Source organism: Cnephaeus nilssonii, assembly GCF_951640355.1.
Source record: "Cnephaeus nilssonii genome assembly, chromosome: 8".
NCBI classification, from domain to species: Eukaryota; Metazoa; Chordata; class Mammalia; order Chiroptera; family Vespertilionidae; genus Cnephaeus; species Cnephaeus nilssonii.
The window spans coordinates 74,148,030-74,170,990 of NC_137079.1; the positions used below are offsets into that span (position 1 = coordinate 74,148,030).

The 22,961-nt window shown below is 41.4% G+C and overlaps 1 protein-coding gene across 3 annotated transcripts in view; it reads left to right on the forward strand.

Moving 5' to 3' along the window:
- The window catches only part of DIAPH3 (diaphanous related formin 3), a 551,015-nt gene that overhangs the window by 123,127 nt on the left and 404,927 nt on the right, over positions 1-22,961 (forward strand). For all 3 annotated transcript variants that reach the window (XM_079778831.1, XM_079778832.1, XM_079778833.1), the window contains one exon: positions 506-636. In XM_079778831.1, the coding sequence (XP_079634957.1) occupies positions 506-636 (131 nt within the window). The remainder of the gene's footprint in view (positions 1-505; positions 637-22,961) is intronic.

Sequence of the window (22,961 nt, forward strand, 5' to 3'; positions counted from 1 at the left end):
TGGGAATAAATATATACATAGTAAAGTTTTTGACTCTCCCTCAGGATTCTTGTGTATTCTGTCAGCATCCATGAAACAGGAGCAGGCAGGCTAACTTAGCTTGTATGTAGGATAAAATCTCAGGCTTTTTGTGCTATTTGGGATATACATTTTAATAGGGTCATTCTTAATATTAGTTTTGTTATTTGAGTGGGCCTAAAATATATTACTATATTTTAATATGTTTTCTATGATATGCACTTTATTGTTTTTCATATTTTTTGATTTGGAAAGTAGTTATTTTAATTTGCAAATCTTTTGATATTATGTTACTATCTTTTATGGCTACCATGGATTATGAATTTATGGATTTATGGGCGCAGGTAAAGAAATCATCCGCACAAAGTAATACTTTTCTGAATAGTTGTGTACAGCCGTTAATATGAAAGGTGGGGCTAATGAAATTGTTATTTTAATGGCTAATCTTTACACAATATGAATTAATTTTTTTTTACTTATTTTAAAGGGAAGTCTTAAGAGGAATCGGCAGATCTCACCTCAGGAATTCATTCATGAATTGAAAATGGGGCCTGCAGACGAGAGACTTGTAACGTGCCTGGAGTCACTTCGAGTTTCTTTGACTAGTAATCCTGTGAGGTAATTTCTATATCTGATCATCATCGGGCATGTTACTAAATTAATCAGTTGTTATAAATCTGTCATTTTTACTTAATACTTCTGTAATTAGTAGCCAGTATAGCGCAATAACTACCTAAGGTAAAAATTCAATGCATAATATTTCTATGTGTGAAGAAATTTAGTCTCAATTGTACTTTTGTATTTATTACTGAGTAATACATTGACTTTTAAAAAACTCACTTTTTTCCCCTTAGAATTTTTAAAAACATAGGCTATTTTTAAAAGAGAGAACAGTGTTGATTAGAAACTAATAATCTAATGTGATTGAGTTTCATTCTGAATTTTGGTATTGCATATGAATTGGCTCTTCTTGTTTGATATAGCAAGAAGTACCACGGATTTTTTTTTTTTTTCCAGTTTTGGAAATGGCCGTGTTAGGTTAGTGTCAGATTTAGCAAATATTTCCCAGTAAAATCTGAATGTTAGATATGCTTGTACTAAAACAATTGATTTTCTGAAATGCAAATTTAACTGTATCTGGCAACATTACTATAGGGGTGTCTCTAAATCAATTCTTAGACTTTTTAGTTGAGCATATTCTTAAACATTTTCAAGCAGAAGTTGTTATAAAATATCTGAGCAGTAGATCGGTTTTGACTTTATTGTATGTCAATGCTTATTTCTTCATAAAAATGTACCTGCATGTGTGTACATGATGAGGGTGTGTGTGTATATATACATATATATTCCAAGGGCTAGAATGACAAACTATGATTGGTTGTTAATACGTAAAAGAATCTCTGTGATATTCTACTTTTTGAAGACATTTCTGTAGTTAGGCTACAGTATGAAAAAGTCCTTGACTTTTCATACTCCAGTATTTCAGTACAGTACAAGTATTTAAAACAGAGGGGCTAAGTATTTAAAACATAACTGCTAAGTCATGAAAGTGAGGTTTAACTAAGGAGTGTGAACAGTGAACAATCTTTACTATATTTCAACTTTATTTTTTCATATTTTGCCACTTCCAATCTGTTTTCTAGACTGTAAACTAATAGCGGGCAAGAGACCAGGGACTTTACGTATTTTATCTATACCTCTCTTTATTAGACCGTGCTTAGCACATGAAAGGTGCTCGGTAAAGATTTGTGGATTGAAACAATGAGGTTTGATTTTAGCCTTCTTATGTCTTACCTTGCCTAATGATAGAAACTAAGTTGAATTAGGCATTTATTTACAGACATAGTCATACTAAAGAGCTCTAGCTTCTAATGTTTTCTGTACCTGTTAAATGTATTCATTTAACAAATAATTATTGAGCACTAGCTATTTTTCTAGTACTATATTAGGTGTGGAACTTGAGAAAATAGTAAAGCTGATCCAGGCCCTGTTCCTATGGAGTATAAATTAGGAAGAGGATATTTTGGGGTTGATTGGGGACATAATACTCATTTCTCAGTTTATCTGGCATCCACTGGGCACTGGAGATATTCATGGCTTTTCAATATAATTAAAAGTAGACTTCACCTTTTCTTGTTCATCTTCATCTTTTGAGTAGGTGAATATGATAGCAAAAGAACAACTGAAAAGGTTTTATGTATAAATTCATGCACATTACAATAGATACAATTATTTTTGTGATTTTTACCTAAAAACACTGGGAAATAATGCTACATGTCTCTTTCATTTGAACTCCCCTCCCCCGCATCAAACACTTATAGAAATACTAGAGTCCCAGTGCATGAAAATTCATGCACTGGAGGGGGGTCCCTCAGCCTGGCCTGCCCCCTCTCACAGTCTGGGAGCCCTCAGGGCCGGTGACCAGGGGAAGGTGACGCCCCCATCACACCTCTGCTGCTGCCACTGCTGGCAGCACAAGCCTCGGCCGGCCCTGGTTACCTGAGCCTCGGGCGACCCTGGGTGGCTGGGCAGCTGCCATCTGAGGCTTGCCTGTGCCTCGGGCCGGCCCTGGGAGGCTGGGTGGCTGAGGGCACTGGGAGACTCTGGAGGCAGGCGGGCCCGGCCTTGTCGTGTGCCTGCTGCCCCGGTGGGGCTGAGGGGACTGGGCGCTGCCATCTTGTGGCTGTGTGTGCCGCCATATTTGAAGGCATGGCAGTCAATTAGCATATTTCCTCCTTATTGGCTGTGGGCGCCACCATCTTTGAGGACAGGACAGTCAATTAGCATATTCCCTCCTTATTGGCTATAGGTGCTGTCATCTTTGCGATGGCGTGAGGGTCAGTTAGCATATTCCCTCTTTCTTAGATAGGATTTCCCTAAGAGTGGCCAGTTCTAGAATATCCTATAGAATAAAAGGCTAATATGCAAATTGACCGAACGGTGGAATGACTAGTCACTATCACATGCACTGACCACCAGGAGGCAGACACTCAATGCAGGAGCTACCCCCTGATGGTCAGTGTGCCAGAAGCCAGGCTCAACGCTGGTGAGCACAGTGGTGGCGGCGGGAGCCTCTCTCGCCATCGTGGCAGCACTAACGATGTCTGACTGAAGGCTTAGGTTCACTCCCTTTGGGTAACGGGCCTAAGCCTTCAGTTGGACATCTCCTGAGGGCTCCCAGACTGTGAGAGGGTGCAGGCCGGGCTGAGGGACTCCCCTAACCCCTGCCCAGTGCTCGAATTTCATGCACTGGTCCACTAGTATTATTAGGAATCTACAAGTGATGTGGATATTTCCTACTAAGTAGTCTTTTTAATAGAAAGGAATAGAAAATCTTATTGGATAATTTTTTCCTGAAATCATAGCACTTTATGGTGACAGAAAATTGAGAAGATACTTGAGAACATTTCTGTATCTAGTGCTCTGATTAGAGGAATGACTTAGCTGGACATGTATAACTGAAATTATGCCTATGGTCAAACCTTTGGACTTTGCTGTCAGTTATTATGTATCTGTTGATAGTTATTGTTTGTTTGTTTGTTTGTTTTTATTGTTAATCCTCACCCGAGGATATTTTTTCCATTGATATTTTTAGACAGAGTGGAAGGGAGAGGGAGAGACAGAAACATCGATGTGAGAGAAACACATCCATTGGTTGCCTCCTGCACACGCCAATCAGGGCGCCGATCAAGTCTGCAACCAAGGTACGTGTCTTTGACCAGGATCGAACCTGGAACCCTTTAGTTCCCGGGCTGAAGCTCTAACCACTGAGAAAAACAGGCTAGGGCAAAGTCAGTTTTTCTTATTTTCTCTTTTATATATACAATATGTGAGTAAGTTCCAAGAGACAAGGAGTTCTAATTTTTATAATCTTTTGAGATCATTGTTTAACCTATGATATTACTGAGAAAATTAGAGTTGAAATTCTTTAATGTCTGTGGATAGAAGTTGAAAAAGAAACAAGTGAACTGATTAATGGTGGCTCTCCAATGCTGCATCAGGATTTATGTAAATCAAACAATCAAGGAAAAGGTAGGAGGCACCATCCTCTCCCCCATTCCGCCCCCTCCTCCCCCATGATAGGCAATATTTCTAGAGCCATTCATCAACTTCCTGTTATGAGTCACATCAACCTTTTATTATCTGGATAGTGAATTATGTAAAACCCATTGCTTTATATACCAGATTATTTACCTTGTTTTAAGAAGAGTTGATTTGAAGATTATGAAGTTCTTCTGCTTGAAGTTTTATTGATTATTCAATATTCTTGGTGACACTTGTGCACTAAAAGATAAAATTGCTTTATTTTTGCAACACTAGAGAAGAGAGTAACTTCTTCAAATGATCAAATATTGCTTTTAGTGGATCTTGACATAGTCAGCAATTACATTTAAGTTATCAAACACGTTGAGGTGGAAACATAAAAAGGTAGACACTAACATCATTATGATGGATATCAAGCATTTTAGTCCATACCCTTCTATGCATAGAGCAAAGTAATTATAGAATGCATCTTCATTTTCTCAATTTGATGCAGCTATCAAGTATAAGATTTTTTTCTTAGAAAATCCAGTCTTATCAGGTCCTTATGTTTTATGATTTTAGGCATTATTTTCCTTTAGTCATGGTTAATATTTTCAAGTTTACAAGAAGTATTTTTACATTATGAAGTTTACCTTTTGTTAAAAGATTTCAATGGAGATTTTGGAACTAGGTTTGATTAAATTAATAACTAATAACTTCCAGAAAGTCAGTTTAGAAAAATTTGTAGTTAAAATATATTTGTTTACTGCAAAGCCAGTGAGCAGCCTTATCATCTCAGTGTTGCATTTAATCAGTGTCATGTTTGAAATCTACTTTTTCTCCTTTGCTGGGCTTGAGAACACAAAGCTGGTGGAGGAGCTTAACTTTGGTGTTGATACTGGTTTTGTGCCATGTGCCATACGTGTGATAGAAAAATTTGTGGCTAGCAATGCAGTCAGTATACTCACTGGCATCAACATGAATTGAAGAAAAAAATTAAGACCAAACATTTTGAAGTTACTAATACTTTGACCTATTTGAAAACTATTTTATAAAATGTTAAACATATAGGGTATCCCAAAAAATGTACACACACACTTTGAATAATTATAAAGGCAGTGTTTATTAAAATATATTTCATTTTCATAATTGAGCTATCAGCTTTTAAAGTGTGTTCACATTTTTTTTGGGACACCGTATATAAAAAGGCTGTTTGTCATAACAGTAAAAAAAACACCCACTTGCCTATTAATGAGGCTAAGATATAGGATATTTCCTATACCTTTGAAGCTTACATGAATTTCTTCTTAATCCTACATAGCCTTCTCCCATTATCCTGTGGTGACCGGTACCTTGAATTTTGGACTTATCACTTTTTTTTTTTATTATAGTTTCACCATATATGTATTCTTAATATATTGGTTTCATATCCTCTTCAACTCTGTAAATAGCATCATCTTCCCTGCATTCTTCTGAGACTTGAGTTTTCCTCTCTATTATTTTTCATAGACTTATGTGTGTTGATATGTGCAGCTAATCAAAATGTATCACAGTTAATCATTTTTTACCTATATTTTTTCTTACTAGAGGCCCTGTGCACGAAATTCGTGCACGGGGAGGGGGCAGGTGTCCCTCAGCCCAGCCTGCACCCTCTCCAATCTGGGACATCCCTCTCAGAATCTGGGACTGCTGGCTCCCAACTGCTTGCCTACCTGCCTGCCTGCTTGATCACCCCCCTAACTGCTCCCCTGCCAGCCTGATTGCCCCCAACTGCCCTCCCCTGCCAGCCTGGTCACCCCTAACTGCCCTGCCCTGCCGGCCTGGTCACCCCTAACTGCCCTCCCCTGCAGGCCTGGTCGCCCCCAACTGCCCTCCCCTGCAGGCCTGGTCGCCCCCAACTGCCCTCCCCTGCTGGCCTGGTCACCTTTAACTGCCCTCCCCTGCAGGCCTGGTTGCCCCCAACTGCCCTCTCCTGCAGGCCTGGTCACCACTAACTGCCCTCCCCTGCAGGCCCGGTCACCTCTAACTGCCCTTCCCTGCAGGCCTGGTCCCTCCCAACTTCCCTTCCTCCTCTGCAGGCCCATTCGCCTCCAACTACTCTCCCCTGCTGGCCATCTTATGGCAGCCATCTTTGACCACATGTGGGTGGCCATCTTGTATGAGGGCGTGAGGGTCAATTTTCATATTACCTCTTTATTATATAGGATACTTTATTTTTGTTTTTTATTTTATTTGCTTTATTCCAGTAAAAAAAGCCACTGTCCTTGAGGGGCTCACACTTTCTTCTTTCTGTCTTCTTGACCTGGAGTAAACTGGCAGCCATCACATATGCACTTTCTCTGTTTGACAAATTGGTCAGAGATTTCAGTAAGGTAAAGACTTGGAGGCTTTATAATATTTTAAATATAAAGTGTTTTGAGTGATTTGGAAGTAGGTTCTGTATTGTAAATCGCATAAGTGATTATTTTTCTTCTTTTTTTATTTTATTTATTTATTTATTATTTTATTTATTTATTTTATTTTATTTTATTTCTTAATGTATTACAAATAGTAGTACATATGTCTCCTTTTTCCCCCCCCATTGACCTCCCCCCGGCCTCCTCTACCCCCCGGCACTTGCCCTCACACCCCCGTGCCCCCTAGTGTCTTGCTTCTATTGGTTGTGCTTATATGCATGCATATAAATCCTTCGGTTGATCTCTTACCCGCCCTCCCCCAACCCTCCCCTGCCTTCCTGCTGTAGTTTGAAAGTCTGTTCGATGCTTCTTTGCCTCTATCTATTTTTGTTCATCAGTTTATAATGTTCTTTATATTCCACAAATGAGTGAGATCATGTGGTATTTATCTTTCTCTGACTGGCTTATTTTACTTAGCATAATGCTCTCCATTTCCATCCATGCTGTTGCAAATGGTAAGAATTCTTTCTTTTTTCAGCAGGGTAGTATTCCATTGTGTAGAGGTACCACAGTTTTCTAATCCACTCATCTGCTGATGGGCATTTAGGCTGTTTCCAAATCTTAACTATTGTAAATTGTGTTGCTATGAACATAGGGGTGCATATATCCTTTCTGATTGGTGTTTCTGTTTTCTTGGGATATATTCCTAGAAGTGGTATTACTAGGTCAAATGACAGCTCCATTTGTCATTTTTTTGAGGATATGCCATATTGTTTTTCATAGTGGCTGCACCAGTCTGCATTCCCAGCAGCAGTGCACGAGGGTTCCTTTTTCTCTGCATCCTCGCCAGCACTTGTTGATGATAGCCATTCTGACAGGTGTGAAATGGTACCACATTGTCATTTTGATTTGCATCTCTTGGATGATTAGTGACTTTGAGCATGTTTTCATATGTCTCTGGGCCTTCCTTATGTCCTCTTTCGAAAAGTGTCTATTTAGGTCCTTTGCCCATTTTTTTGATTGGATTGTTTATCTTCCTTTTGTTAAGTTGTATGAGTTCTCTGTAAATTTTGGAGATTAAACCCTTATCGGAGATAACATTGGCAAATATATTCTCCCATGCAGAGGGCTTTCTCTAGATAGCATATGAATGCTTTTTAAAAAATCATTTCTGATAATTTTTGTCTTTATCTTGTAGTTTTGTCTTTTATGTTGATTATAAGAATATATTGGGATTTATATGTGATACTTCATTTTGAATTTTCTGTTTACTTTTTCTCTATTCTTCCCCCTCCTCTCCTGCTTCCTTCTGCTCCTTCTTCTCTTTCTGTATTCTTCCTTCTTTTCCTTTTTCCTTGTCCTTAAACTCTTTTGTATAGATTTTAAAAATTGTTGTGTGTGTGTGTTTTTTTTAAATTTCCTAGAGAAGGAGGAAGGGAAAGAGATAGAAACATCAATGACAGAAACATTGATTGGCTTCCTCTTGCACGCCCCCTACTGGGATTGAGCCTACAACCTCGGCATGTGCTCTGACTGGGAATCGAACAAGTGTCCTCTTGGTACATGGGATGATGCTCAACCAACTGAGCCACACTGGCTGGGCTTAGATAGATTTTTAATCTCTCGTTTCATTTTTCCTCATTTACTAATTTGGAAGACATTCATTTTTTCTTATCCTATAACAAAAAAATTTAACATGCACATGCTTAAAAGAGAAATTTAACATGAATGTGCTTGAAAGGGACAAAAATAAGCAAGATCTCTTTTCTTTTGAACCTAAGAATGCCAAATGATGCTCTCTTGATTTCTGTGCTATTTTTGTATATTTTTAATAATTTGTTTTTATTTACAATATTATAAATTAGCTATTATTATTGAGTTACACTACAAATATGTGTTTATATGTTTACAAACACATATGTACTTCTCATTCATTTAAATTCTTGTACCTTTTTCCCCTCTGATTATCTTACTTTTGCTTCAGGTACATCATTAAGTTCCCTTGATGAGAGTCTGCTGATGGTAAAACTCTCCTTTTATTTGTCTGACAATGACATTATATTTGAAGGATGGTTTTCCTAGCATATAAAATTGAGAGTTTGTAATTTTCTCTTCTTAGTTCATTGAAGGTATTATTTTTTCTTCTGCCTTTCATTACTGTTTTTGAGAGGGCTGATTGCTCTTTATTTAAAAGTCTATTTTTTTCCCCAGGATATCTGCCTCTGTTTTTTATGATTTTTTAAAAACATTTTTTTCCTACTTCTTTTTTAAAACATAAATTTTTAGAGAGAGAAGAAGGGAGGAGAGAAAAACACTTAAATGTGAGAGCAGAACATCGATCTGCTGCCTCCTGCACATCCCCCCCCTGGGGATCCAGCCCACAACCCCAGCAAGTTCCCTGACCGGTAGTTGAACTTGCAACTTTTTGATGCTTGGAACAATGCCCAACCAACTGAGCCACGGTAGCAGGGCTTTTAAGATGTTGTTTTCTTTGGTCTATAGTTTTATGTGTCTAGATGTAATTTTACTTATTTATCATACTAATTTTGGAGGGCTTCCTGAATATGCTTGTTGCCTTTCATAAACTCAATGGAAAATTCAGCTATTATCTATTTGAATATCAACTCTATTTTTCTATAACTTTGTATATGTTAGGCCTTCCTACTGCATATATCATTATTTCCTAACCTCTTTATAGTTGCCATCTGTTTGTCTCTCTCTACTCCAGTCTGGATTTATTTTTTAAAGATCTTCTAGTTTCCTATTGATTCTTCACCAGTGTCTAATCTGTTTAACTTATACATTGTCTTTTAAATTCTATTTTTTAATTTTATTCCTATAATATCTCTTTTGCTCTGTTTTAAAACTCCTTGTCATTTTTAATAATTTTGTGCTTCTTGCTTATTTTTTAGTACCTTTTATTTGTTTAAACATATTAAATAGTTTTATTTTATATCCTTTGTCTATAATTCTAGTAAATGAAGGTTTCCGAGTTCTAATCCTGGTGTTCTTTTTTTTTTTTCTTTTCACCTTTTGTCATAGTTTGTTTCTTTGTGTATTTGGTAATTTTAGAGTGTGACCTCCTATTCCAGTGATGGCGAACCTATGACACGCGTGTCAGCACTGACACGCATAGCCATTTCTGATGACACGCGGCCGCTGAGGCGGCTGCACGCCGAGGATGAAACATTTGCTGCTCCTGAGGATGAAACATTTGCGAAATAATTTTTTTCCCTCAAAGTGACACTACCCGAGTTATGCTCAGTTTTTTGGCAAAGTTTGACACACCAAGCTCAAAAGGTTGCCCATCACTGTCCTATTCCTTAGAACATTTTTTTTGAGATTTACTTTGAAAATACATTCTGTGAGATTGAATTAATGTGTTGCTGCTACTGGGAGCATAGGGACACTAATGACCTGTTAGCACTTTAAACTAAAATTATTGGCTTGTTGACAAAAGAATATCCAGCCTATAGAAAAGTCTTATAAGAGTTTACTTGAGGCAAAATTTTGAGACATGTCCAGAAGCACAATCTCAAGAGATTGAGAAAATACTCAGGAGAATGACAGTTTTGCAGCTTATTTTATACATTAGAATCAAAGGAGAAGACAGAAAGGAAGTACATGAAATCCATTGGTGGCTGATTAAAGGGTTGGAAGCAAGAAAAGCAGGGAAATTTTTAGGACTGGAAAGAAAGCCAAATGGAGAAACACATAGTTCTATTACATTGGTGGGTAAAGGATAGTTAATAATTAATATTCACAGAACATAGAGATGGTATGCAGGCAAGAAGAGAACAATGAGGGCTTCTCTGCTCTTCTGCTCTGGTTGTCTGGTGCTGGCCATTCTGCCTTCCAGGGATAGGAAAAGGAGAATACCTTGGCATTTCATAGGTATGTTATCGAAGACAATAGACAGGCTCACTTAAGGTAAAGAATGAAACAGGCCTAGGATATGACTTTGCACCAGGGCCCATTTTAATTAGCAATTTTTATCTTCAGACAATCCTACGTGTCATCATGTTTGTAAAGCCTGCCTTGTGCCATCTGCATGTCCCCTCCTGAGCTTGGCAGATTTACTATGTGGCCCCTTTTTTTGTTCATAGGCTTGAAGGTTTTCTTTGTTTCTTTGTTTTTTGACTACATGGCACCTTACATGTGTCTGATGAGGATTATGAATTAAAACAAATTTGCCTTGCTGTCCTCATTAGGTGAAGCCTTATTGAGTACAGTAATCTTGGTTGTAGGTCATTGCTTTTTATCACTGAATATTTTGTGCCAATACCTTCTGGCCTGCAAAGTTTCTGTTGAGAAATCAGCTGACAGTCTTACGGGAGTTCTGTTGTATGTAATTACCTGCTCTTCTCTTGCTGCTTTTAAAATTTTCTCTTTGTCTTTAACCTTTGGAATTTTAATTATGATGTGTCTTGATGTAGGCCTTTTTGGGTTCATCTTGTTTTGGACTCTCTGTGCTTCCTGAACTTGTATGCCTATCTTTTTTTTTTTTTTTTCCCCAAGTTAGAGAAGTTTTCAGTCATTGTTTCTTTAATAGGTTCTTAATCCCTTGCTCTCTTTCTTCTACTTCTGGTACTCCTATGATAAGAATGTTGTTATGCTTGATGTTGTCCCAAGATATCCCTTAAACCAGCGGTTGCCAACCTTTTGGACCTCACGGACCACCAGTGTTCCATAGACCCTGGTTGGTGACTGCTGCCTTAAATTACCTCATTTTCTAATTATTTTTTTTTCTTTTTGCTGTTTTGATTGGGTGTTTTCAACTACCTTCTCTTGCAAATCCCTAACTTGATTTTGTGCTTCACCTGATTCCTTCTAATGTATTCTTCTTTTCTGACTGGTCCTTTTTTTTTTTTTAATGGTTTCTGTTTTTGTTTTTTGTTTTTCCATCCCCAAATGTTTACTATCTTTGTTGAAATTTTTACTGAGATCATCTATTTTTTCCCTGAGTTATTTGAACATCCTTATAACCAGTGTTTTGGACTCTGCATCTTATAGATTGCTTGCCTCCTGGCTGAGAAAAGTTTAGCCTGCATATAAGTTGGGTGGGGCTGATTCTCAGGAAATCACCAGAGTGGTGCGAGTTTGATGATGACTCAGATTTAGAGCCCATCTATTCCTGTAGGCTGGGTTGGGGGAGAGCTCCTTCCTGAAGCCAGACAAATTAATTTTTTCCTGGAGCTTTTCCAGTTGCTGCCCCAGCCCTGCAGCTCAGAATAAGTGCTTCTTTCAGCCAGTAATTTCATGTTTTGGCCCTTTAAGAAGAACACTTGGGACTCCATCAGCCCTCCATCTCACTAGGAGGGAATGTCTCAGTAGGTGGAAATCCCCTCCGATTTTCACAGTAATATAAGTATTGTAGGGACTCCTCTTCCTAGCACTGGTGTGCTAAGGAGCCAGTGTGGGGCTGGGACCACTTCCTCCTCAGTGGGAAGCTCCGCAGTGGAGGTATACTGCTAGATTCTTAACTGTCACTCATGGGTGTGGGACCAGCCCATTTTGCATCTTTGTTTCTCTTACCACTCTCAAGGTGGCTTCTTCTTTATATCTTTAGTTATAGGTATTCTGTTCAGCTGGTCTTCAAGGGTGGTTGTTGTATAATTTAGTTGTAATTTTTATGTCTGTCCCACCTTATTTGTCACTGCTAATTACCTAGGCCTCCATCCTTCTTCCCTGTCTGCAGAGTGCCTCCCCTTAGGCAACGGATTTTATCAAGGACATAGTGGTTGGTGGTGGGGTTAGTGGTGGTGTAGGTTCTTCAGTGCTCCCAAACTGAAACACCTACAAGTCAAGCCTTTCTCTTACTAAGATGGACCTCTTCTGCTGCTGTGTTGTCGTCGTCGTTCTCCTTCTTCTCCTCCTCCTTCTTCCTCTTCTTCTTCTTTTTCTTTTTCTCCTCCTCCTCCTCCTCCTCCTCCTCCTCCTCCTCCTCCTCCTCCTTCTTCTTCTATTTTTTTATTTATAAAAATAATTTTAAAATTTTCTTTTGCTGTTGATGTACAATATTATATTATTTTTAGGTGTACAACCTAGTGATTAGAAATTTATATAACTTATGAAGTGATCACCTTTATATATCTGGTACCCATCTGTCACCATATGTAGTTATTACAATATTATTGACTATATTTCTTATGCTGTACTTTGCATCCCCATGACTATTCTGTCACTACCAATTTGTACTTCATAATCTTTTTATATTTTTCACTCACTTCCTTCTCACCTCCTTCTCATCCCTCCAATCTGGCAACCATCAAAATGTTCTTTGTATCTGTGAGTCTTGTTTTGATTTGCTTGTTGTTTATTTATTTATTTTTTAGATTTCACATATAAGTGAAATCATATGGCATTTATCTTTCTCTGTCTGACTTATTTCACTCAGCACAATACCCTCTAGGTCCAACCATGTTGTTGCAGATGGCAAGATTTCACTCATTCATTATTTTTTCCCCCCATTGTATATATGCACTACTTCTTTATCCATTCATCTGGTGATGAACACTTAGGTTGCTTCCATAACTTGGCTATGGTAAATAATTCTTCAGTGAACATATGGATGCATATGTCTTTTCAATTTAGTGTTTTGAGTTTCTTCAGACATACCCAGAAGTGGAATGGTTGGGTCCTTTGTTATTTCTTGTTATATAGCCTTTGTTTTAAAGTCTATTTTGTCTGATATAAATATTGCTACCCCAGCTTTTTATGCTTGTTTGTTTTCATTTTCTTTATAAAAATGTTTGTGAATTAACACTATGTCTAGATTTATGATGATATTAATAGTGGAAATTTCTGAAATGGGCAAGAGGAGTCCAGATTTTCCTGGGTGATCTACATTCTTGTATTTCTTCTGTCTTTCCTTTCTTTGTCTTTCTCTTTGACGAAGATGCCAGGTAGGCAAGTAGCTCCAGGTTTTCTTTCCTGTGCTGTTTAATATGGTGGTGGCTATCTAAATTTAATTAGTTATAATTAAATGAAAAAATCATTTCAGATGCTCAAAAGACACACGTAATTAGTGGTTGCCTTATTAGAACATCTGGACCGTTTCTGCCATTGTAAAACACTATTCGATAGTGCTGCGTAAACACCTTATTTCTTCTATGTAAACCACTTTTTTCTTTGACCTAAATAATGAATGACTATTACATTTTTAAACTTAAGTCCAGGACTATGAGACTTCATAAAAGAATTCAAGTATGGACTATTTTTTTTTTTAAATTGCGAAGGATGAGTGGACATTCATAGTCAAGAGAGTCCCAAGAGAAGATAAGCATGGTCTAATGGAGGCTACTGATTTGAAAAGAATAAGCAAATGTTGTGGGCTTCATACCCATAGAATAGAAAATGAGTGGAAAGGTATATCTTGTCTGACAGTGCTATAGCTGGGGTCCATGGCTTTATATGTTGGGATCAGCAATATGGCAGCACATCAAGAAGTATGGCTTTATGTAGCCAGGATGTTGGGATCAGCAATATGGCAGCACATAAAGAAGTCACAGAAACATTGCCTTTGGTAGGTTTAAAATATTAGTGGGATGCATTTTTATTTTTTAAACAGAATTTTCCTCAGAGAGAAACTCTTTTGTTGTTGTTGTTAATCCTTACCCAAGGATATTTTTTCCATTGATTTTTAGAGAGAGTGGAAGGGAGGAGAGACAGTGAGAGAGAAACATTGATGTAAGAGAGACACATGGATTGGTTGCCTCCTATACAGGCCCTGATCAGGCTGGGATGGAGCCTGCAACTGAGGTAGGTGCCGTGCACTAGGCGGGGAGGTGGCAGGGGGGTCCCCTCAGCCCAGCCTGCACCCTCTACAATCTGGGACCCCTCGGAATTGGGCCTAAACCAGCAGTAGGACATCCCTCTCACAATCTGGGACCCCTGGCTCCTAACTGCTCACATGTCTGCCTGCCTGATCGCCGCTAACTGCCTCCCCTGCTGTCCTAGTCACCCCCAACTGCCCCCACTGCTGGCCTAGTTGCCCCCAACTGCCCTGCCCTCCCCCCCCCCAGGCCGGCCTGGTTGCCCCTAACTGCCCCCCCTCCTGCCAGCCTGGTCACCTCTTACTTTCCCCCCGCTGGCCTGGTCACTCCCAACTGCGCCCCCGCCGACCTGATTGCCCGTAAATGCCCCCCCCCCCCCCCCCCGCCAGCCTAGTCGCCCCTTACTATGCCCCCTGCCAGCCTGGTCGCCCCTAACTGCCCCCCACCCCCCGCCGGCCTGGTGGTCCCTTACTGCCCCCATGCTGGCCTGGTGGCCCCCAACTGCCCACCCTCCCCTCTGGCCTGATTACCCCTCACTGCCCCCCTCTGCTGCTCTGGTTGCCCCTCACTGCCCCCTGCCCCCCGCCGGCCTGGTCGTCCCCAACTGCCTCACCTCCGGGCCTGGTTGCCCCACACAGCCTGCTGTTAGGTCATTTGGTCGCCCCTCACTAACCCCCCTGCTGGCCTGGTAGCCCCAGGCAGCCTGCTGTTGGGTCATTTGGTCGCCCCTCACTGACCCCCCTGCCGGCCTGGTCATCCCACGCAGCCTGCCACTCAGTCGTTTGGTCGCCCCTCACTAATCCCCCCTACTGGCCTGGTTGCCCCACACAGGCTGATTAGTTGTCCCTTCGGTTGTGATGGTTGCTTAGGCTTTTATATATGTAGACTAGGGACCCAGTGCATGAAAGTTCATGCACTAGAGAGGGGGTCCCTCAGCCCCGCCTGTCCCCTCTAAGAGTCCAGGAACCCTCGGATGGGAGGTGACCCGGCAATCAGGGGAAGGCGACGCCTCCATCACACCTCTGCTGCTGCCACTGCCGGCAGTGCAAGCCTCGGGCGGCCCTGGGCGGCTGGGAAGCCAACATTCGAGGCTTGCCTGTGCCTCGGGCCGGCCCTGGGGGGCTGGGGGGTTGAGGGCGGATCTGGCCGCACCGTGTGCCTGCTGCCCCATGGCTGTGCTGAAAGGACTGGGGGACTCCGGCGGGGCTGAGGAGACTGGGCATCGCCATCTTGTGGCTATGGACGCCGCCATCTTTGTGATGGTGTGACGGTCAGTTTGCATATTCCATCTTTATTAGATAGGACTAGGGGCCCAGTGCACGAATTCGTGCACCTTGAAAGGAACTGTGGGCCACGGGGATGCGGTAGGCACAGGGTCTCAGCCCATCCTCTGCGACCCCGGTCGGCCCCTCCTGCCACGGCCCCCAGTCTCCTGTCTGCCAGCAGCCCTGCTCCTGCCGCTGCCATGTGCTGATGGTGTGGGGTAATTGGGGCCGGCACCCACAGCGGGTGCTAGTGGGGCCGGCAGCATGAGCGGGTGCGAGTGGCGGCTGCTGTCCCAATCGCCCCTCAAGAGCAGGTTGAAGTGGAGAAGCCCTCAGGGGCAATCAGGGCTGGCAGCCACCGCTCGCACCCGCTGATGGTGCAGAGTGATCGGGACTGGCGCCGGGCACCAGCAGCGGGTGTGAGCGGTGGCTCCGGCACTGGCAGCGGGTGTGAGCAGGGCTGGCACCGCCAGCAGGTGTGAGTGCCGGGCGGGACCGTGGCGCACGGGAGCAAAGAATTTTCAGTAACCACCAGAGGCTCGCCCTGATGACAGTGACCAATGCCCTGGCTTGGTCTGGCGTCCCCGCTCACCTGCACCATCCCACGGCGGCCAATGCCCGCCATGTTCCGCACACTCCCCCTGGTGGTCAGCGCACATCATAGCGACCGGTTGTTTGGTTGTTCCGCCGTTTGGTCTATTTGCATATTAGCCTTTTATCATATAGGATACAGATTATAGAGAAAGCTCTGAGAATGGCTGAGACCCTGGGGTGGTGTGTGTGCAAAGATGATAGAAATATATAGAAGAGTGCCCAGAACAAGCTCTGAGGAACTCCAGCCATGGTCCATAAAGGCAGCAGAAACCAGGAAAACAGATTGAAGAGTGGCCAGTGAGGAGAAGAACCCAAAAATCTGAGCCTAAGAGAGGAAGAGTATTTAAAAAAAAAGAGAGTGGAAACTTACACAGAATGCTGCTGAGAAGTGGGGCAAGATAGTAGGGCTAGGATTGGTAAAAGGTGGATTGTTGCTGAATTCGAGAAAACAATTTTTTGGAGTCTGGGTGGCAGAAGCCAGATTGAAGTGAGAATGAATGAATGGATGGTGAAGTAATACTGATCATGCTTGTCATGAAATAATTTGAGATATTTTGCTATGAAAGGAAGGAGAGAAATGGCCAGTTACTAGAGGGATATCTTGGGTCGAGGGTATGGAATCCAGTGAGCAAATGGAAAAACTTAAATTATTGAGTGTTCAAAGAATGAGGAAACTTGAATTGGCCCTTGAAAGATTAGGCAGTATTATGAGTGAAGGTCTAGCAATGAATTTGACAGAATCAGGGGCCGATTATAGATTTAAGTTTATGGACTGATCTGACCTATGGGGCTGCTATTGGTCAGTATTGGCAAGTATGTAAGGTAGGAACAGATGATGGGAACAGGTGATATCAATGTGATCATATTTTTTCTTTCCCCATATAGTGGTTGGAAAATTGTAGTTAATTTGGAACAACAGGAGTTTGAACTACATTGGTCCACTTATATGTGGATTTTAAAAAATAGATGTGCACAGTACTGAAAACATAATTTATCTTTCTTATGATTTTCTTAATATTTTTCTAATTTTAATAATACAGTATGTATTAAATATAATAATACAAAATATGTGTTAATTGACTGTTCATATGATCTGTAAGGCTTGCAGTCAACAGTAGGCTATTAATAGTTAAGTTCTGGGGGAGTCAAAAGTTATATGTGGATTTTTAACTCTACAGCCCTTATCCCTGAATTGAATTGTTCAAGGGTCAACTGTAGTCAGTATTTAAAATTATAATTTAGTTAATGCTTTCCTGAAGTAATGATACCTTTGATTTGATACTAAGAAATGTACTTACTGATATTTAATATGTTTCAATCTATTTTGTTTTCTTTTATATATTTCCTTTAACAGTGGACTTCAGTTTTAATTAGAGGAGCATATATGAGTATACGTTATTTTAAATCCATAGTTTTCCTACTATCTTTTCATCTAAACATCAAGAATTTATGTTTCATATATAGGTGTTTTGTTTTTCATCATTGCAGTTAATCTGGTTTTCTTTCTTTTTTTTTTTTTTTGGGATACTTTTTCTAGACATTTTATACCTTTGAATATGTTATGGCCAAAAAGTAACTAGGAGAATGAACTACTCAGATTGTTACTCTACTATCTCATCTAATATTAGAAGTGAGAATACACCAGTAATTTTAAATACATAATTTCTTCAAAAGTAAATTTCTAGAAAGTATACATATTAATGGTTATATTTTGAAGTCTGGAAGATTTTACAATCAGAACAATATTTAATTCTTGAATTCCTTGTCTGGCTGAATAATTTAGTGTGATTTTTGTGGGTAAGCCATTAATTGGGATGTTGGTGTATGTTTGTTTTGCCCTACTGGACATGTTAATTGCTGTGTACGCACTGTCTCCTGTCCCCCTCGCCCTCCACTGTTCATTCTAAGTATTTAGTCACCTTGCTAAGAGTAGGTGAAAATAACAGTTTAAAATAAGCTATAATTATATTCAGCATTGGTGATATATTGCTCTGACAGAGAAATGTAAATTGGGTCTGGATATTATACAGAGCATTAAAGCTGACCTTCTAAGTTTAAGGTATGAAATTTGTTACTTTGTCACATGTGACCAGTGATATATTTTTTCTCTTTCAAGAAGCTTCTTATATTGAATTTTAGCAAAATACCTTTGTGCTTCTCTAGGCATTTATGTAAGATTATTTTGGGTAATTAAAAATACCTTTCTTATTACAAAAAATGTAGGTTCACTACAAGAAAATAAGTAAGATCATACACAAAAGTAAAATGAAAAAAAATGTATAATATCACCTACTTAGAAAGGCACTATAATTTCTAGGGTGGAAGTGTGTGTCTACTGAGAAAGTCCTCTTGTTTAATGTTGTTAACTGTTTGTTTGTTTTATCCTAACCTGAGGAGGATACACTTTTATTGATTTTAGAGAGAGAGAAGAGAGAGATGTGAGAGAGAAACATTGATCAGATTGCTTCCCGTATGTGTCCGACTGGGGATTGAACTCAAAACCTAGGTATGTGTCCTGACTGGAAATCGAACTTGAAACCCTTTGGTGTAAGATGCTGCTCTAACTGACTGAGCCCCCTGGCCAGGGTTGTTTGTTAGTAATGTTAGTTAAAGTAGGGAATCATAAAATAAGTGACTCAAATATGCCTTAAATATTTTTATTTATTTATTTAAAACTAGAGGCCCGGTGCATGAAATTCATGCACGGGGGAGGGGGGAGGTTTGTGTGTGTCCCTCAGCCCAGCCTTCACCCTCTCCAATCTGGGACCCCTCGAGGGCAGTCAGACATCCCTCTCACAATCCAGGCCTGCTGGCTCCCAAACGCTTGCCTGCCTGCCTGATTGCCCCTAAACGCTTCTGCCTGCCTGCCTGATCACTCCCTAACCATTCCCCTGTCAGCCTGATCGACGCCTAACTGCTCCCCTGCTGGCTCAATTGCCCCTAATTGTTCTCCCCTGCTGGTCCGGTCACTCCTAACTGCCCTCCCATGGCAGCCTGGTCACCCCCAACTGCCCTCCTCTGCAGGTCTGGTCCCCCCCAACTGCCCTCCCCTGCAGGCCTGATCCACCCAACTGCCCTCCCCTGCAGCCTGGTTCCCCCGCAACTGCCCTCCCCTGCAGGCCTGATAGCCCCCAACTGCCCTCCTCTGCAGGCCTGGTCCCCCAAATGCCCTCCCCTGCAGACTGGGTCCCCCCCTCCCAACTGTCCTCCCCTGCAGGCCCAGTCCCCCCCGACCACCCTCCCCTGCAGGCCTGGGTCTCCCCAAACTGCCCTGCCCTGCAGGCCTAGATCTTTCCCAACTTCCCTCCCCTGCAGGCCTGGTTCCCCTCAACTGCCCTCCCCTGCAGGCCTGTTCCCCCCAATTGCCCTCCCCTGCAGGCCTGGTTCCCCCTCAACTGCCCTCCCCTGCAGGCCTGATAGCCCCCAACTGCACTCCCCTGCAGGCCTGGTTCCCCCAAATGCCCCCCCCCCCTGCAGGCTGGGTCCCCCCCAACTGTCCTCCCCTGCAGGCCCAGTCCCCCCCCGACTACCCTCCCCTGCAGGCCTGGGTCTCCCAAAACTGCCCTCCCCTGCAGGCCTAGGTCCTCCCCAACTGCCCTCCCTTGCAGGCCTGGGTCCTTCCCAACTGCCCTCCCCTGCCGGCCCAATTGTCCCTAACTGCCCTCCCCTGCCAGCCTGGTTGTCCCCAACTGCCCTCCCCTGCAAGCCTGGTCCCCCCCAACTGCCCTCTCCTGCAGGCCTGGGTCCCCCCAACTGTCCTCCCCTGCAGGCCTGGTCCCCCCAACTGCCCTCCCCTGCAGGCCTGGGTCCCCCCAACTGTCCTCCCCTGCAGGCCTGATCCCCCCCAACTGCCCTCTCCTGCTGGCCTGGTCACCTCCAACTGCCCTCCCTTGCAGGCCCGGTCCCCCCCAACTGCCCTCCCCTGCAGGCTTGGTTGCCCCTAACTGCCCTCCACTGCCGGCCCGGTTACCCCTATCTGCCCTCCCCTGCTGGCCTGATCGCCCACAACTGTCGTCCCCTGCCGGCCATCTTGTGTCCATCTTTGACCACATGGGGGCGGCCATCTTGTGTGTTGGAGTGATGGTCAATTTGCATATTACCTCTTTATTATATAGGAGGATATAAATATTCATTTTGATTTTTTTCTGAACATTTGTTGTGGAGCCTAGACCTTTTCTTGGAGTAGATACAGGCTGATTGCATAAAATAAACCCATACGGCATTATGATCCTTGCATTGGTTTGGAAATGAACCCAACTGATTCTTGGTGGGAGCAGAAGCAAGTGAATGTATGAGAGAGTGGAACATTAGCCTTGAGTGTTTATTATGCCATGGATATTAGTGTTTCACACATGGAATGAAAACTAGCAGGTAATTGAATGAGTTGATTAAGTAGAAAACGACTAAGAATGTGTTTGTATAGCAACGTGTACATGCACACATTTTTTGATATGCACAAAAACATATTTAGAACAAAAATAAAAAATATACATTACTACTTTTTAAAAAAATATTTAATTTCTTTATTGTTTATTGTATTACATAAGTCTCCTTTTTCCCCCATTGACCTCTCCCCAGCCACTTCCAACCCCCAGCACATCCCCCCCCTCCCCAATTCTGTGTCCATTGCTCATATGCATGCATACAAATCCTTTGGTTGATTTCTTACGCCCTCACCCCTTGACTTCCCTCATAAGTTGGACAGTCTATTCGATGCTTCTATGACTCTGGTTCTGTTTTTGTTCATCAGTTTATGTTGTCTATTATATTCCACAAATGAGTGAGATCATGTGATATTTATCTTTCTCTGACTGGCTTATTTTACTTAACATAATGCTCTCCAGTTCCAATGCTGTTGCAAATGGTAAGAATTCCTTCTTTTTTACAGTAGCATAGTATTCCATTGTGTAGAAGTACCACAGTTTTTAATCCACTCATCTGCTGATGGGCATTTAGGCTGTTTCCAAATCTTAGCTATTGTAAATTGTGCTGCTATGAACATAGGGGTGCATATATCCTTTCTGACTGCTGTTTCTGTTTTCTTGGGTTATATTCCTAGAAGTGAGATTACTGGGTTAAATGGAAGTTCCATTTTTAATTTTTTGAGGAAACGCCATACTGTTTTCCACAATGGCTGTACCAGTCTGAATCCCATCAGCAGCTCACGAGGGTTCCTTTTTCTCCACATCCTCGCCAACACTTGTCGTTTGTTGATTTGTTGGTGATAGCCATTCTGACAGGTGTGAGATGGTACCTCATTGTTTTGATTTGCATCTCTCGGATGATTAGTGACTTTGAGCATGTTTTTATGTGTCTCTTGGCCTTCCGTATGTCCTCTTTTGAAAGGTGTCTATTTAGGTCCTTTTCCCATTTTTTGATTGGATCGTTTATCTTCCTTTTGACTCCATCATAAAATTACTGTACTTAATAAATGAATTTGGCAATGTAGCAGGATATAAAATTAACACCCAGCAATCTATGGCTTTTTTATACATCAATAATGAACTCACAGAAAGAGAAACTAAAAAAGCAATCCGACTTACCATTGCAACACAAAAATTAAGGTACCTAGTAATAAATTTAACCAATGAGGTAAAGGATCTGTTCTCAGAAAATTACAGAACACTGAAAAAAGAGATAGAGGAAGACATAAACAAATGGAAGAATATTCTGTGTTCATGGATTGGTAGAATCAACATCATTAAAATGTCCATAATACCCAAAAAGCAATCTATAGATTCAATGCACTCCCCGTAAAAATACCAATGGCACACTTCAAAGATCTGTAACAAACTCTCCAAAAATGCCTCTGGAATAAAAAAAGATCCTGAATAGCTGCAGCAATCTTGAGAAAGGAGAACAAAGTTGGAGGGATCACAATACCAGATATCAAGCTATGCTACAAAGCCACTGTTCTCAAAACTGCCTGGTACTGGCAAAAGAACAGACATATAGACCAATGGAACAGAACAGAGAACCCAAAAATATACTCAAGCCACTATGCTCAATTAATATTTGATAAAGGAGGCAAGAGCATACAATGGAGTCAAGACAGTCTCTTCAATAAATGGTGCTGGGAAAATTGGATGTATACATGCAAAAAAATGAAACTAGACCACCGACTTACACCATACACAAAAATAAACTCAAAATGGATAAAGGACTTAAATGTAAGACAGGAAACCATAAAAATCTTAGAAGAAGCCATCGGCAGCAAAATAGCAGACATTTGTCGTAACAATATCTTTACCAATACAGCTCCTAGGGCAATAGAAACTAAGGAGAAAATAAATAAATGGGACTACTTCAAAATAAAAAGCTTCTGCACAGCAAAAGAAACCATCAACAAAACAACAAGAAAGCCCACAGCTTGGGAGAACATATTTGCAACTGTTATGTCCGATAAGGGTTTAATCTCCAAAATTTATAGGGAACTTCTACAACTTACCACTTCTTTTTAACCTTAAGATGTATTAGCATCTTTCCATGTTAAGATTATAGACATAGTTTTCTTTAATTCGATATATTTTTTTCTAGCTCCAGGCTAGGTTAGTAGGTAGCCACCTCCTTCAGCGTCCTTTGTGTACTTTTGTCAGTGTTTACTACACACTTTTATTCATTTTTCATTTCATTTTATTTTTCATTAATCCTTACCTGAGGATATTTTCCCCCACTGATTTTTAGAGAGAGTGGAAAGGAGGGGGAGAGACAGAGAGAAACACCTATTCATGGGGGAAAAACAACAACTCGGGAAAACAGGAATAGATGTTGTGGATTGAATTGTGTTCCTCAGAAAGAAATATTTAAGTCCTAATCTCCAGCACCTAGGAATGTGAACTTACTTGAAAAGAGGGTCTTTGCAGAGGTAATTAATTAGGATGAGGTCATAA